The 17,214-nt window shown below is 48.4% G+C and overlaps 1 protein-coding gene across 1 annotated transcript; it reads right to left on the minus strand.

Moving 5' to 3' along the window:
* Nucleotides 1-436: 436 nt before the first annotated feature.
* nup160 (nucleoporin 160) lies at nucleotides 437-11,932 on the minus strand. Its single transcript, XM_085281058.1, has 34 exons — nucleotides 11,780-11,932; nucleotides 11,243-11,351; nucleotides 10,958-11,168; nucleotides 10,472-10,694; nucleotides 10,205-10,395; nucleotides 9,880-10,116; nucleotides 9,696-9,793; nucleotides 9,516-9,600; nucleotides 9,372-9,440; nucleotides 9,203-9,286; nucleotides 8,952-9,122; nucleotides 8,767-8,866; nucleotides 8,525-8,690; nucleotides 8,026-8,159; nucleotides 7,790-7,950; nucleotides 7,309-7,445; nucleotides 7,158-7,228; nucleotides 6,898-7,048; nucleotides 6,718-6,787; nucleotides 6,006-6,104; nucleotides 5,784-5,912; nucleotides 5,581-5,676; nucleotides 5,412-5,506; nucleotides 5,207-5,303; nucleotides 3,397-3,502; nucleotides 3,143-3,303; nucleotides 2,997-3,057; nucleotides 2,752-2,862; nucleotides 2,309-2,432; nucleotides 2,123-2,221; nucleotides 1,874-2,015; nucleotides 901-1,026; nucleotides 726-821; nucleotides 437-631 (listed from the first exon to the last, which is right to left on the minus strand). Exons 1-34 carry the CDS (start codon nucleotides 11,868-11,870, stop codon nucleotides 533-535), a joined length of 4,200 nt encoding a protein of 1,399 aa, XP_085137184.1. The 5' UTR covers nucleotides 11,871-11,932; the 3' UTR covers nucleotides 437-532.
* Between the last annotated feature and the right edge of the window lie 5,282 nt (nucleotides 11,933-17,214).

The raw sequence follows: 17,214 nt of genomic DNA on the forward strand, positions 1-17,214 counted from the left end.
TCGTCAGCATCACTGCACCTGAGCACACAGGTGTTTTCCTGTATGACCTCAGCGCAGCAGGTTTAGGAGAGAATGCTGAAAACGTGTGCTGACAATACCTGTTCAACCAATCACATCCATTCACTGGCTGTGGGACAGGAAGCTGTACAGAGTCGGTGGAATCCAGATGTTTATGTTACTGCGCTAATCTGTCATTCACCTGCTTTTATTTTCCTGTAACCTACAGGTGTGTTACTCATCCACCCCACACATCTGACCCTACACCCTAAACATGACCCCAGTATCAAATACTCGAGTACATCTCGCTGCTCACGCTTTGCACTGCAGATCTACACCTTTAGCCCTCCACAGGACTGTTGGTAATAGGTGATCAATATGATGAATATTGATCGACCCCATTGGTCTAAAGGTCACATGATTGATGTGTGAGACCGACTCAAACTTAGAAAACACTTTATTTCATCACATTTACATCTGAAAAACACAACAGTACAAAACTGATGACAGATTATAAAATATTTACACGGCCGCCTCACTCCGAGTGCCGGCCCTGCGTGGCGAGTCTCCGCCTGCTCATCAGCTCCACGGTGCGATGGTACTCGTCTAATTTGTCTCGGACTTTGTTATAAAGCTGGAAAAACAAAACAGTAAGTGCAGAGCGTCAGGTCACATGTGCGCGTCTCAATTCACTCAAGTGCACTGACAGGAAACAGGAAGTGACTCACGGCGCCTTGGGTCTGCGTCTCGTTCAGCGCCTGCAGGAGCTGGTCGATGGACGTGTACGGCAGCCATGCCGGGGGAGACGTGGCAGAGAGCGGCCGCTGAAAAAGGCGAGTAAAAAGGAAAGGCGTTAAAACAGCACCGACACGTCACAGATACGCATGTCGGCGTGACTTTTACCTCAATTCCAAAGTACTGGTGACCACGCCCCAGGACGGCGTCCACATACTCCAACACGAGCTCTGCCGCTGCCTCCAGCAGGTCAAAATTCAGGAGGAGGCGCAGCAGAGACGGAGCGTCCACGCGCTGAAACAGAGTGGCATGGTGGGAAAAAACAAACCCTACCTGGTAGGGCTGCACGATTAATCGTTAGAAAATCGCGATCTCGATTCATACTTATGTGCGATCTCATTTCCAAATGACAACGATTTTTAAAAAAAAGAAAAAAAGACAATTGTAGCGCATTTTGATCCGGGACGTACTCTGCATGAAAACAAGCGCTCACTCTTCCTGCTCAACAAATGACAAGGGCGGAGCCTTATACCACGTGATACAGAAGCTGTGCCGTGTGATGCTAAAATTAGCAGGAAAAAACAACGGAGAGCACGTCAGGGATGACAAGAAAGTGACAGGAGAAAATCCGTCCGGGTCAACCACCCAAACATCAATAACGGGAACCTTATACAGCGCTTCCCTATACCCGTCGACCTCCCGCAGGCACAAAGACATTATGGAGGCTATCACTTATCACCTGACCACAGATATGGCTCCATCAACACTGCAAAACGAGGGATTTAGGAAAACGATCAACACCCTAGACAAACGCTACACAGTGCCATCCCGCAACTATTTTTCTGTTGTTGCACTACCTGCTCTGTACACGCAGCGTCGAGCAACGGTGGAGACGGAATTTCAAGCAGTACAACATTTTGTTGTTTTTATGTTTATTTATTGTTTTTATGTTCAGGCTCAACTGTTACGAAGTTGATGTGCAGTTAATAAGTGCAATAAATATTTATACTGGAAAAGAGAATCGTGAGAGAATCGTGATCTCAATTCTAAGCCAAAAAATCGTGATTCTCATTTTATGCAAAATCGTGCAGCCCTACTACCTGTAACCCCGCCCACTCCTCTTCACCAGCCGAGCTCTCACCTTGTAGCCTTTGACCAGCCAATCGGGTAGAGGGACACCATGTGACAGCAGCTTGTGGATGACGTAGCGGTGATGCTGCCCATTGGTGGAAGGATACTTGTCCAGGTAGGAGGCGAGGAGACGCCACGCCTCGTCTGCGGTGCTGCGAACAGAAGGAGGTTGTTGTTAGTTATATGGAGGTCCACGGGCGTCTGTTTCCTGCAGATAAACAAAGAAGTGTCAATCAGTAAGTGATTGTTGGAAGCACACCTGGACTCTTTGGTGTTGACAACTGACAGCTGATTAACAGCCAACCAGCTCCAGGCTTCGTTCTGAGACTCCTCCCCTCCAAGCTGCAGCTTGATGCACCTGAAAACAGTGCGAGGTAAACAAATAGGTGAAAAAGACAAAGCCGTAAACGGAGAGCGCCGCTGAGGCGTGCGGTGGTGGACCTACTTGAAGGCGAGGCCCTCAAAGACGGGTGTCAGGCTCAGGTTGAAGGTGCGACTTAGAACCAGCGCAGAGTCAAAGAGTCCCGTCTGAACCAGCAAGACCAGCAGCTCTGCCGCCGAGGCTCCGCCTACACACAGTTACATGGTCACCTGTTTACTGTAAAGCTCCGCCTGTGTGTGTGTGTATATGTGTATATACGGATATTAACATCTTCATGGGGACCAAAAGTTGGTAGTTTACTATACTTGTGGGGACAAACAGCCCTCGTGGGTCCTCACGAGTTTGAAGCATTTTTGAGACTCAGAATGTGGTTTTAGTGTCAGGGTCACAATTAGGCTATGGATAGGTTTAGGGTAAGGGTCAGTGTCAGGAGCTAGGGAAAGCATTATGTCAATGAGATGTCCCCACAAGGATATAAATACACATGTGTGCGCGCATTAGCGTACCTGCGATAGCAGCGGAGGGCGGGTGGTGCTGGGCGAGGGTGAGCCGGCTGCGAGACAGGATGTACTCCTTCTCCAGGTCTCTGACCTCCAGGATATCCACCTGTCGCTTGACTGAACAGGAAGCAGAGCAAGGGTTACAGCAGCTCGCCACCAGGGGGCGTCACCTGCCTGGACAGAAGCCTTATCCACTCTGAAAATGGTGGGACTTCAAGTCTAAAGGCCCTGGTGTGTTTGATTTAACTCACCTGGCTCAGCAGGAAACTCTCCGTCAGAGTTTCTCTTCGGAGACGCACCTGGACGCTCGTACTGCAGGAAAAACCCCCACAAAAAACAAAATCACAACACTGTTGGACAGGTCACACAGATTCAGTCGGTGTGTGTGTGTGTGTACCGTTGCCCCGGAGACCGGCTGGACGATCCAGGCGTACTCCGGCCTGATGAGGCGTAGACAGTTGAGAGCAGCCAAGTAACAGTTCACCTGCTTCTGAAGGCCGAGGCGGGTTCGAACTTCCCGACCGAGACGCATCCCAAACTCGAACATCACCGTCCCAGCTGAGCGCACACACACACACAACACATGGATAAACGAGACAGACGTGTGTGTGTGTGTGTGTGTGTGTGTGTGTGTGTGTGGGGGAGACTGACCTTTGCGGTAGTTGTGGCGAGCGATGTGAAAGGCGTACAGCAGCTCATAGTAGTTGTGGGTGAGCAGGTCGAGTCCCCGGGCCCGAGACTCAATGATGCTGACAACCTGAGAGCAGAGGTCAAAGGTCAGCACTCAGGTCCCAAAGTCACACGAACACTGCAGCATCACTGAGAGTTAAAAACTGTCTAAATTCTTTCATCTGCAATACAATGATCAGCGTTGCTGCTTTACCAGGTGTAACAATTAAGTTTAACATCCAGGCATCCATGAAAACAGGATTTATTAAATTCAACGGAGTTAGAAGTTAGCAGGAAGTTAGCTCGCTAGCTTCCACCTAAACATGATATAGCATGTTCTGACTGAGAGATTTCTGAAAGAATCCAAACGTGCAGCTCTGTTATCACTTCCAACATAAATGAAGACAGAAAACTAAACAGCAGTGACGTTTGTAGGGTTACTGAAGTTGGGCTAGCTGCTATATAGGGAACAGAGCAGCTGCGAGAGAATTCAGCATTAATGAATCGATGGCACAGAAGTGAAGGAAGCGCAGTTTGTGGCTCTCCTCATATTCCAAAAGTGCTTAGTCTCTTTGCTGTGGCTGTCGCCTGGCATAATTTACAGATGATGTTGTTTGCAGCCGCTGCAATGCTTTCGACCAAAACAGGCGCAGCTCGATGACATCATCAACATGCACTATAGCGGTATAGTCAAGATCTCTACCGTTGGCCAAATTCATATTGTTTGTACCGTTTACACCGCCCACCCCTGATTTGTACCATCAGAATGAATGAGACTAGTGTTGGGCTACACTAGCAAACGGTTTTACGAACTAAACTTATGACTGTTGGCCAAGAGGACTCCTGTACGGCTGTGACGTTCTCCCAGATGCATCACACTGAGGTGAAAGAAAAAGTCAAACAAATGATGTCAAATAAAGATTTTCTCTATTTCTCTCCAACATGCCGTCCACCACAGCTGTAGCTGCTTATGTCACAGTTGCTAGGCAACAGAAGCCACCCATCGCAGGCTAGACCGTCCAATTTAACGGCCTCGCACTTCCGGTCTTTGCGGCTACGCAGACCAGGTGGGCCGGATCCTTCGAAGGATTCAGCCCCGAGGTGACGAGCACATGCTCAGACGTCACAATCACACATGGATGCATTTCGTTTGTGAGGGCCACCAAAGCCTCACTCTGACTCGCCAGTACAGCTCGCAGCGCGGGTGGAGAAACCAGCTGCGCAGAGCAACATAACAATATAAATTTGGACAACGGTAGAGATTTTGACTAAACCGCTATGGCGCATGTTGATGGAGTCATCAACATGCGCAGAGCAGCTGTTTCAGGCCGGAGGAGGTAAAGCTGCAGACTGAGAAGAAGCAGAGTGGGTGGAGGCCCAAGTGAAGAAGCCGCTGAGGTGGGCAGTGGTGAACTTTTACAATAATTAATTAAGCCTGGATGTGTTGCAGCTCAGTTGCGTCCTTATTTGAAAGTAAAACCATCATCCTTTGATCCACATATTCCTTTTCTGGATCCATGCATTCACCTCCTCCGCATCCACCCTCGGATCTCCTCTTGTCTCCTCAGCCAGGAGGACGTCCTTCAGAGGAAGCTCGTTTCATGGTCTCAGGCAAGGGTGAATACGTAGTTTCACCTTTACACCAACTCCCACCTCCACCTCCACTCATAAGAGACAACTCCACCACTCGTCCTCGACCTAACCCAGCCGCTCCATCTGGTTTCTGTTTTAGCTTCACGTAAACAACTGTAAAACTAAAACGTCAGGGTCAAAAGGTCAGAGGTCACGTTACCTCGTCGTGCAGGTTGACGTAGGGGAAGTTGACCAAATCCTGCAGCTGCGAGCGTTCACACAGCACCACCACCAGCTGACGGAGGCAGTCCAACTGCCTAAGATACAGGGAGACACCTGCTCAGACACGCGACCTTTGACCTTTAGCATTGACTGCCAACATAGAGCGTTTACCTCCACCTGTGTGTGTGTGTGTGCGTGCGTACATGCTGCCGTCGGGGTTCTGTGTCAGAGCGTCGTATGCCTCGCTGTTGTGTCCGAGGTCCAGGTGATGTTTGAATATCCGCGTCCACAGCGCCGCCTGAACACAGACATCAGATCAGTTTACGCACCGACAGCGTGCCGGCATGCTGCCGTCAGACCGCCACGTCTCACCTGACTGCTGACATCGCCGATGGCCTCCGTTATGGCCAGAGTGGCGAGCTGGATGACGAGCTCGGGCAGACCGACGTCCTCCAGCAGACGCAGCACCTGAGGGGAAAATGCACAGTCGTTAAAACACGCCATGCTGCTGCTTCCTGTCCTCGCCGGCTCTGACCATCAGCGTCAGGTGGAACCTCAGAATCTCCGCCTTCTACCTTGTTGTAGTACTGCAGTCGGGGTGTAGCAGGGGCGACTGCGGCGTCTTCATCCTCGCTACCAGTTAACCTCATCAGAAACTCCTCCTTTTCCACCTCCGTTGCTGCCTCCTGGAAGCACCGCAGAGCCTGACAAAAGGAGCAAAACAAAAGAACACACAGGAAGTGAGGTTATGGCGAGCAACTCTGCCTGTAGGACATGAGGTTGCCATGGTGACCCACCTTCTGGCCTTCACCGTTGGCGAGGTAACACTGAGCCAGCATGAAACGACAAGAGGCAATGTTCACCTGGCACCACGGACCAATCAGACGCACGTACTCCTGCAGGGGGACAACACGTGGACTTGTTCATCGGTTACAGCTGTGCACATCTGGACTGTTGTTAAAGCCACTCTGCCACATGATTAGGCACACCTGTTCAACTGCTTCTTGTACAATATCGAATGAGCCAATCACACGGCAGCAGGTTATTGGATTTAACAGGGTTCACGTGTCTTTCCAGGGTCAAATTCAAGGACTTTCAAGCACTTACAAGGTCAAGCTTTTCCAGCACATGTTTGACCTCAGTGACGTAACAAGCAAATCATCCTCGGCTGATTTCGACACCTTTGTTCCCCTTTTGTTAAAAGGTTGCCTTACACGCATGTAGTGCATGAACTCAACACATCGCAAACTTTCAGGTGTGCAAATGTGAACAAATCGGCTTGTTAGAGAAACTCCCACAACGCCGGGAAAAAAAACAAAACTGGAATTACAGTGATGAGAACTCTTTTCAGTCTAATTGTTATTTGTGTGAATGAAACCATTTTAAGTACCAAACCCAAAAATCAGCCATTTTCAAGGATTTCAAGCACCCGTACGATCCCTGTTACAAACACCTCCTTTCCAAGAGGAGCTTCTGAACCTGAGGAGGAGGAGCAGGAGGAATCCTCACCTGCAGCTGAGTGTACTGACAGCTGGCAAGCAGACACTCTGGGAACTGGAAGCCAGGGTTACTGGGCCATCTGGGAGAGAGACCAGTTAGGGAACAACAGGAAGTTAAACACCACAGACCACTGGCGAGTTTCACTTAACGTGAAGAGGCGGAGCCCAATCAGGGCACGATGAAGGATACAGCAGCTGAGCGAGCAGCTGCACCACACTAGAGATCACGTCAGTCCAGACGAGCAGAGCTCCGCCCTGCTGGTTCGAGAACAGCTGAGACACGATGAGTCGGCGAGCCGCCGTCTGGTAGAAGAGCTCCACAACGGTCTGAGGGTTCAGAGCTGCGGGGGCGGGACAGGAAACGCACACGCTTTAAAAACCACACGGACCAGGACCGTCGTCCCTGACGTCACATCACAAATCAAAGCTAAACACGCAAACAGAGCAGACCTGATCGTCCAGAGGTCATGGTGGGCGTGTCCGACAGCTCCAACACGGTGAGGTGCTGCAGGTTGGCGTCTCTGAAACATCAGAACAGGAAGTGCTCAGTGTGGTTGCTACGGACCTGAGAGCTGTGTGTGCTGCGTGTATTAGTGCTCACATGGTGCTGATGGGCACGGAGGAGGCGAGGCTCTGACTGACATGTTTGAGGAGATGATAGGAGGACAGGAGCTGGGAGGTCCGAGGAATCAGGTCCTGCTGTAGCTGCAGCAGCTGAGCCCCCCCACCCAGAAACACCTGGACACAAACACACCTGTTGAGCTGCACACGTGTGGCTCATAAACACACCGAGGAGAAAGACGATCAGGTGATGGTGAGAAGCTCTCGGATGTCTCCGGACAGCGTTTGCTTGGATACAAGAAGCTTCTAGCAGTGCGCTGTCACATGAAAGAGGTCCTCGGCCCCCAGGTAACCTCTCAAAATTACCACATGCCAATCAGAAGCCCTTCAAATCCCCCTTGTACCCCTGATTCAGGCTTGACCGTCTCATACAGACAAGCCGAGACCTCTTCCTGTCAAAAGGGAGTTCTCCCTTCCCATCATCACCAAGCAGGTGACGGTGTGTGTGTGTGTGTACGTACATTGTCTCCAAAGCGCAGGTAGAGCTTCTGCAGGATGAGTAGGTCTCTGCAGAACAGCGCTCTGGTCATGGCCATGTGACACACGGCCTGGGAGACGACAGAGACCGCCGTGCTGCCGCTGTACAACTGAGACAGGCCGATCCTTAAATTCAGGCTCTGACCTGCAAGACAAGGCGCAGGGCACACTGAAGCGACTGACAGCGGGGTCGCACTTTCATTCACCGAGAGGGTATTACCGGGCGCCACGAGTCCGTCCCCGCCGACCTCGGAGTCCGTCTCCAGGTCCATCTCTCTCAACAGGACCATCATGGCGGCCATCGGGTTTCTGACATCCTGAAGTTTGTTCTGGACATCCACGATCACGTTATCACTGTGGAGGACAGACGCCACGTGTTTAAATCACCAGCAGCGACCCCGGTAAATTCAGCCTGCGACCCTCTGAAAGTCTGACGCGTGAAAACAAAGTTACACTGCTGCCTGTGGTTATGACTTCAAAGGAAACTTAGCTCCTCCCCCCCCCGATCATCACCGAAGGACCGACAGGAAGTGCGGCGCTCACTGAAGGATCCAGTTCTTTTATTTCCTGAGGATGTTCAGTGATTATCTCCTCAAAGTGTCTCTACGCTCTCTGTACCTGTGAGCACACCTGAGCTCCTGCTCATTAACCATCAGGATGCTTTTCTTTAACGTACAACCTAAATTTAAAACAAGTACGTCGGGGGTCATGTGACCCACCTGTCGTTGCACAGCAGGTTCTCCAGGACGAGCTCGGCCGCTCTCTCGGGCGCCTGCAGGTACTCCAGAGCTTTCTCCATCTCGTACGCCATCTCTGCAGAAACGGTGTCGCTGATGAGCCGCAGGCACTGAACCAGCTGCAGGACATCCCGCCCCGCCTCCGGGTCTGACAGCACAGGTGAGCACAGGTGAGATCAGGATGTGCAGCAACCGTCAAACCAACACACTGGCTGTCTCTTTACCTTCTGCGACTGGCGTCTCCTCCTCTGAGAGCAGGTACTGGTCGTGGGAAAGGTACAGGTGATCCACGGCGAAGCACGGCAGCAGGTATGACAGGAAGCCCTGAAACACAGCGGGACGAAAACGGGCGTCACCTCTTTGCCAACAACCACAGGCACGCAGCAACGCCTGCAGGCGGTCCACTCACCTTCCGGAGCAGACAGACCATCCCGGTGTGCTGGCTCACGGTCAGACCCAGAGGAGATGCCTGGACCTCCTGGTACTGCAGACAGCAGGAGTAGAACCGGGACCAGAACTCCACCTGCAGCTGTCGGTACTCCTCCTGAGAAAACTCGAACTCTGTGATGCTGCTCTGCAGCTGCAGGAGGGAAAGAGACGAAGCTTGTTAAAAAAACAGTCTGAAAAGTTCCTGTTCTGGTTCAGATCGTTCTGCGTTACCTCGCTCTCAACAGCCAGCGTCACCTCCTTCCTCAGAGCCTCCCAGGACAGGTCCCAGATCCTCTCCGAGCCTCGCCGAAAGATCTGAGCAACCCACACAAAGACCATCCAATCAGTTATCAATCAGCGAACCAATCAGAGTGAATCAGACACACAGCTAGGTTCTCACCTGCAGGGCTTTCACGATGGCCGAGGCTGTGAAGCGAAGAGGAGAGAAGAGAACCTCGAGATACGTCTCCTGTCAGGGGTCAGATCACATGGTCAGCACTACCCGTTCATTAAAACACTGGTTACTGGTCTGAACTGGTCTCACCCGGGGGTCCAGGTCCACTCCGATGTGGATTTCTTCTTCGGGTGGAGGCTGAACAAACACCTGGTTCCACTGAGCCGCCGTGTTGCTGTGAAACACGCCGACAGGTGAGGAACATGTGCGGAGACAGACGGCGGAAACACGTGGAGAACATATCAGGAGGACGCTGGCATTTCAACTCACTGCTCGAAGCTGATGTATTTGACCACGGTGGCGTTGGATTCGTCCAACCACAGAGCCCAGATGTCCGAGGAGGTCAGCGTGAAGTCTACAAGCGTCTCCTGCTCACAGAGAGCGGTTCAGAATACAGGAAGTAACCACAAACAGAAAAACGAGGCCAGCCCCCTGGCTCCGCCCGTGCGTTCACCTGTGTGCTGAACAGCGTGGAGATGTGCTCGAGGCTGTAGCGGTTGTTGTCTGTGGCGACCAGCTGCAGCACGGTGAACTGCCCCCGCTGAGGGACAGCGAGGTAGACGCAGACGCACAAGCCTGTGGTGGAGGAAAACGCCAGGCGCAGGCGGTGACCGTGGCCCGGCAGGCGCTTCACACCCTTACACGCCGGCATGTACTCCAACATGTCCGCCTCCAGCAGGCAGCCATGCTCCTGAGGGGGCGGAAGTCACGTCAGCACGCGGCAACTCAAACGTTAAACGTCAACAATGTGTTTGGGTGCATGTGTGCGATGTCATCACCCTGAGCGACCACATGCGCAGGCGGTGGTCCTGACACAGCGCAAAGATGAAGGAGTCTTCTTCCAGCTCCCGCACGGCGAGGCTGAGCACGAGGTCGGCCGGGCTGTGCTCGCCGCGGATCGCCGTGGGCATCCACCCAGACAGCCGCTGCATCACAGAGCTCCTCTTCAACTCCAGCACTGACATGTTGCCTGGAAACGGTGAGCACACGTCTTAAAAACCGCCCAACGGGCCACGCCCACATTAAACATAGAAACTCCTCCTCACCCTGAGAATCGGGCGACGGCAGGGTGACCACTGTGATGCCTCCAGCAGGAGAAGCCAGAGCGAAGTGTGCATCTCCGTGGTAACTGAGCCAGGCGAAGGCAGTGCCGGGACTCGCCGTGGTTCCCACTGAGCTGGGGATAAGGGCGCTGTGGGCGGGGTCCTGCAGGCTCAGCTTCCCCACATCAGTGAAGATGGACTGCATGTGCAACTCTGTGACCAGCTCCTACACGTGCACAGAGGAGTGTTCGAGGTCAGTAACAGATAACTGTTTCTATGGTAACCATGGTAATCTCACAGGGCTGTTGGTAGTTTGGTATCAGACCTTAAAGTCTGACTCATCCGTCGTGTCGATAGTGACACTTTCATTAATCAATTGATAACGGTAATCAGTAATCAACAACCGCACACTGTCCTGCAGCTGGTGGTGCGGCTTCTCCACCCACCACAGGACAGCGTGCAGGCTGAGGGTCACCGTCAGCTACTCACGCTGCGGTACATGCGCGTGGGGTGGGGCAGCAGCAGCCTGTGGACGCTGTGATTGGTGGAGATGAGGATGACGACGTTGCTGAGCGTCTCCTGGATGGCGACTCCTCCGGGCAGGACGGCACAGTGGGTGAAGCGGAGCCTGACGGCATTGTTCAGCAAGTTGGTGTCCAGAGACTGCTCCACCAGCACCACCGAGTCCCCGGACGTGGACCTGCATGAGTGAGAGTGTTAGCAGAGAACGGCTGACAGCACCTGCAGAGCACCTGGAGAGCAGCTGGTACCCACCAGTGGATGAACCTGTTGCTGGTGACCGACAGCAGCTTCCCGCTCTCCTCATAGTGAAACGCTCCCGCGCTGTCAGGAAACTTCAGGCTGCCAGGTGGCACGCTCACACCTGCAGACCGGAAAGACAGGTGAGGGAGAACAGGTGAGTCCGGTTTGAACAGGTTCTTGACCTGCAGGTGTCTGAAGCTCTGATCAGCAGGTGACAGTGTTTCTCAGATCAGTAATCAGCTGCTTCCGGAGGCGCAGACAACAAAGACTGCAGGTCAAGGCCCCGTGATCAGCGCAGGTTCACCGTGACCAGGTGCGCAACAGGTGAGCAGCTAACGGAGCTAGCTGACACTAAACGGAGACGGAGGAAGATTTACGCGCTCACCTGGTCAGGTGAGAGTTCGGAAGTAAAAACAACAACAGAAACACCCCCAGGCCGCGCGCGGCTAGCAGGAAGCTAACACGCTAACGCCGGCAGGTACGGGCCGTCAGGCTGTTAGCTCCCTGCTAGCCGCCGACAGCGGCGCGCAGGTGAAGTGCACGTGTTACCCAGATTCGCGGTGAGCTCGCGCGGCCTCCGCTCGGCCTCTCTCTCGAACCCGCAGATCTCGACGTAGCTACGCTCCAACGCCGCCGCCATCTTGTCCTCGTGCCGCTGCGGCCGCGCGTTGCGCTTTCAAATCCGCTCCAGCTTCTTCTTCTTCTGTGTAGGGTTTATTGGCAGTTGGCAAACAGCAAAATGGTGCATTACCGCCACCAACTGGTGTGGAGTGAGGACCGAAATGAAGAAAGAAAGAAAAGAAAATATTCAAATCCCCCCGAAACAAATGGGTCTGCCTTAAAAACCAAAATACAGCCTGATAACTTTCACTTATAGAGCTCATGCGAAATAAATCAAGTCCAACTTCACTTTCATATCATCCAGCTTTTTGATCAGTTGTCTCCTTTCAGCATCATACTGCTGACAATGCAACAGAACATGTTCGATTGTTTCCTGTTCCCTATGCAGTCACACTCCCCTGCACAGTGTTTACCTATTAAAATAATGTGCTACTTAAACCAGTGTGTCCGAATCTCAGTCGAGATATAATCGTCTCCTCTCTCCTGTTTTGTCCTGTACTTCTCGTTTCCCCCACCTTCCTTTGGATGTTGTACAACCATCGCCCTTTCCTCTCCTCCTCCCATTGCTTTTGCCACCTTTCCTTCATTTTGTATCCCATTCTACTCTTGAGCTCCGTCCCACTAACACTAATATCCACACCTACCATCGGTCTCCTTGTTGCTTCTTTTGCTGTCCTATTTGTCGTTTCATTTCCTTTAACTCCATGATGCGCTGGTAACCATAAGAATGTGACCATAAGCCCCATCATAACAAGTCTGAACAATGTTTGCTGGATCTCTATCAGAATGTCAGTCTGCAGTCTGAGTGACAGTCTTGCAAACTGGCCAGTGATGAGCTCGAGTCTGAACTTATCACAGAACTTAGTGGTTTTGTTTCTTCAGTCCACTGGGCTGCTAACAATAATGAAACCATTTCTCCTGTGCACACTGATAAATCGTCACTGATCCTTTTCCCTACCTTCATATTAAATTCAGGAACAATAAATGCTATCCCGCTTTGGTTGGCTGTATTCTTTGATGCATCTCAAATCAAATCAAATCAAATCACTTTTATTGTCACATCACATGTGCAGGTACATTGGTACAGCACATGTGAGTGAAATTCTTGTGTGCGAGCTTCACAAGCAACAGAGTTGTGCAAAATACAATAATGTAAACAAGCAAAATACAAGAATGGCTACATCTGAAACTAATAAATATGTACGATATATAATAGTGTATGCATTTCTGGACGTGTATACTAAATATTTTTCTACGTGTGTGTGTGTGTGTGTACACATATTTTACAAATTAAATAGAGTAAACAATAAATAAAATATATAAAATAAAATATACAGAGTGAGACATGTGCAAAACAGTGGCATTACTGTACAGTATGGAGTGCATAATATTAAAGTTCCAGTAGTGAAGCTGAGGTGTCTATGAAGTGTTCAGCAGTCTGATGGCCTGATGGAAGAAGCTGTCTCTCAGTCTGCTGGTACGGGACCGGATGCTGCAGAACCTCCTTCCTGATGGAAGCAGTCTGAACAGTTTATGGCTGGGGTGACTGGAGTCCTTGATGATCCTCCCCGCTTTCCTCAGGCACCGCTTCCTGTAGATTTTGACTACAATACTGATTAATATATTCCTGTGGTGTATGTGAAGATAAACCCCCTCTCCTTGTTCTTTTTGTTTAACAATGTGAAATCTGCTACTGCATCAGGGAGCATCCATGGTGGTATTGTAGGCAACGGTGCTGTTTGGTAAATGGTAAATGGTAAATGGCCTGTATTTATATAGCGCTTTACTAGTCCCTAAGGACCCCAAAGCGCTTTACATATCCAGTCATCCACCCATTCACACACACATTCACACACTGGTGATGGCAAGCTACATTGTAGCCACAGCCACCCTGTTTGACTTATGTTGATCTTGTCCAGATTAAGGTCAGCTGCTGTCCACTGTCCACCCAAAGCTCTTCAATTCCGTCTTTTCTTTTTCCCAGCATGGGTGGAAAACAGTTTTTGTCGGATGATTTTGACCATGTCCTTGCAAATTTGCCCAGTAATTCAGTGTCAGTTGCTCTCTTCTTATTTGTAATGGCATCTCCCCCATTTCTACCTGGAGTGCTGCTGCAGATGTTGTTTTGAATGCACCTGAACAAAGTCTTAACGCTTGATATTGGATACTATCCAACTTACGAAGACTTGTTCTGGCAGCAGAATTAAATACTACACACCCATAATCCAATACTGACCTAATCAACCCAGTATATATAGCTTTTAAAGATTTCATATCAGCCCCCAGTCAGTTCCCACTCAGCACCTCATGACATTCAACACTTTCTTGCATCTGTCTATTATTTTCTGAATATGTATAGGCCATGTCACCCTTTCATCAAACACAATCCCAAAAATTTAAATTGTTTTCGCCTCCAGCTTCTTCTTCTACGATTCATTTAAGGTAGGCGAACCACTGCGAGGCGCGCCACCTGCCGGATTGGATGACTGACGTCATCATTAAACAGTACAAATCTGACAGTCCGGTTTTTTTGTATGTCTGCTTTGACCAATCAGAGCCCAGAAGGAAATTAACATTATTAGATGTTCTTTTTAGATTTTATGTGTGTGTTTGTGTGTGTGTGTGTGTGTGTGTGTGTGTGTGTGTGTGTCGGAGTTTGATTGGTAGGGGAGACCGGGGATAGTTGTAACATTTTTGACATTTCTGTCTGTAAATTGGAGCTCTTTTAAGGTAGTGGATTCAAAATGTAATGCAAAGTATTTACATGTCTCGGCTATTAAATAGTGCAGCTATTTTCTCTGCAGCACAATTACCCATTGCATGGTGTGGTCTCAAACACGAAGAGTGAAATGTTACAATTAATCCCATAGTCTGGGTTAGTTGTAACATATCCTGGGGTGAAATGTAACACAATGAAATAAGGGTACTAACAAAACATTAACATGTAATCTTTGTTTATTCAACACATGAATGCACTTAGAGCCATTTATGTAGCTGTGTGTGTGTGTGTGTGTGTGTGTGTGTGTGTGTGTGTGTGTGTGTGTGACAGAATGCAGAAATCTAACTTTGAACATATTCCAACCCCCCAAAAAAGACAAATTATGGAATTTTCTGCAACTGAATATTTCATTAATTTTGGTTGGTCTTCCTTGAGTTTGGCCTCATTGGCTCAGTGGGCATTATAACCTACAACTCTTGCACCAATTTTGAACATAACAATGAAGCTGAAAAAATGTAGTTGTTCACCAGCATCGCAATTCCATTACTTTTTATCCTGGCTTACCTTGGTGAGGTTTGCAAAGTGCTTCAGAAAGATGAGGAAATCTGTTTCTTGCACCCATCCTGACTTATTTCCACTACCAGTGCTTCCTACTGGTCCATCTCTGACACAGTGGTCTGCATAATGTATGTGTGGGAACACAAACAGTGGAGGAATTGTGTTGCCAGTGGCATTAACCGCATATACAAAGGTGACCAGTGAACCTCTCTGCTGAAGTCGTTTCCCCAACTTGTTTAATATAAGTTAAAGTAATAGTGTGGTAACATCTGCATTATTGTTACAACTAACCCAGACTGTTGCTGTTACAACTGACCCAGACTCCTATAGCCATGAACTAGCTAATATTACAGTCAACGGCTAAAACATTAGCACTAAAGACCTACACAGAATATATCCCCATAGACATACAAATAACATAATTTAGGTTTGATGAGTTTAACTGCAAAGCAGATAATGCTATTAGAAATTGAAATAAAGTAGAAAAACTTAATTTTTGGTATACAAATTACTTTTTTTCGTGTTAAATTGTCTGTGTTTGACAAAATGTGCTGATTTTTCACATGTGATAGCAGAACTGAGTTGGGCATGCACAGGATGAGTCACATCATTTGAAACTTAGCCCTGATTGGAGAAATTGGAAGTGTTACAACTGACCCACGTTACAACTATCCCCGGTCTCCCCTACCTTACACCCAATAAGATACAAATAAAATATACTTTAACTTTTTCCTCAGACAGGTGGATCAGGCGATGGCCTGCAGGCAGTAGCGGTCTTTGATATGCGCGGCTTTGTGGTGGGGACATCACAGACATCAGCCAGCGCATACTGGGAATGTCACAGGCACCGATCGGTTTTCTAGCGCCCATTTGCTGGGAGGTTTTGTTTTTTTTTTTTCGATTTTTTTTTTTTAATTAGTAAAATTAACATACAAACAAACAAAATGCACCATATATTACGGAGAATAAACATTCCTTATATATTAACAACTTTCATACATAGTGAAAAGAAAATATAAAGATGGGGTCACATAATTTAACAGATTATTAACTCACTAAATCAAAATCTTCTACAAAGGAAACAAAAAAAGCAGCCTTTTTCTTTTTAACTAAGGTCAAAGATTTAACCAACAGGTTTAAATCGTTTTTCCAGTAAGCTAGTGTTGGTTTGGTCTTAAAAAAACGACATTTATGTATAAATTGCTTGCACAAGATTAATAACACATTAACACCATAATTAGCTTTCTTTTCTTTCAAAAACACTCCAAACATTATCATATTTAAGGTAAATGGGGTAATTTGACTCCCACTGGAATAAAGCCAGGTATGAAAATCCAACCAAAATATTTGTATAAAATTGCACAAAAAGAATAGATGGTCCAAATCCTCCTCTTCTGTTTCACAAAATACACAATTACCCGTTTCTATTTTGAATCTAGCACCAAGGAGTCTATTTGTCGGGTAAATTTTATTCAAGATTTTAAATTGGACTTCTTTCCCTTTAGGAGGGATAGGGAAGGTGATATAATCAGTTCTTATTTTTTAAATTTCTTCCCTTTGGAAATCTTTTAATATGTAATTACGTCTAAGTAAATTTGGAGAATAAAGACTTCTTAATGAAGATCTAAGAAACTTATTGTTGCATTTAACATCACAAAATCGAATACCATCTATATATAATTGCCTTAACTTGGGGGAGATGTCAGAATATATTATATCATTTACAACTATGTTTTTAAGTGACAATGGAATGGATTTTATAACCCGATTAAATTTACTTTTAGAACATTGGATATTAAACTTTTGGCAAAAATCTTGATGTCCTAGAACATGTCCTTCCTCATCTACAAAATGGGCAATTGCTCAAACACCTTTTGATAACCAATCTTGAATAAAAATAGATTTTCTGTTCATCAGTATATATCTATTGTTCCAAATTGGGCTATTATGTGGAGTGAAATTATGTTTAAATAACATTTTCCAATAAAGAAGGACCTGTTTATGGAATTCAGAGAGTTTGAAATTACTAAGCTACCTGCTAAAGTCACACTTTAGGAGAAAGTCGATACCCCCCAGTGTGTTAAAG

This window comes from Mchenga conophoros, linkage group LG7 (assembly GCF_057382185.1).
Source record: "Mchenga conophoros isolate Kocher_MC1m ecotype Shallow Benthic linkage group LG7, M_conophoros_male_GT1.1, whole genome shotgun sequence".
Lineage (NCBI taxonomy): Eukaryota > Metazoa > Chordata > Actinopteri > Cichliformes > Cichlidae > Mchenga > Mchenga conophoros.

Coding starts and splice junctions, on each gene's coding strand:
- nup160 (XM_085281058.1), bottom strand. CDS start 11,870: ATGGCGGCGGCGTTGGAGCGTAGCTACGTCGAGATCTGCGGGTTCGAG. Junction 11,352..11,779: donor CGAGCTCACCGCGAATCTGG/GTAACACGTGCA, acceptor TCCGGTCTGCAG/GTGTGAGCGTGCCACCTGGC. Junction 8,867..8,951: donor TGGTCTGTCTGCTCCGGAAG/GTGAGTGGACCG, acceptor GCTGTGTTTCAG/GGCTTCCTGTCATACCTGCT.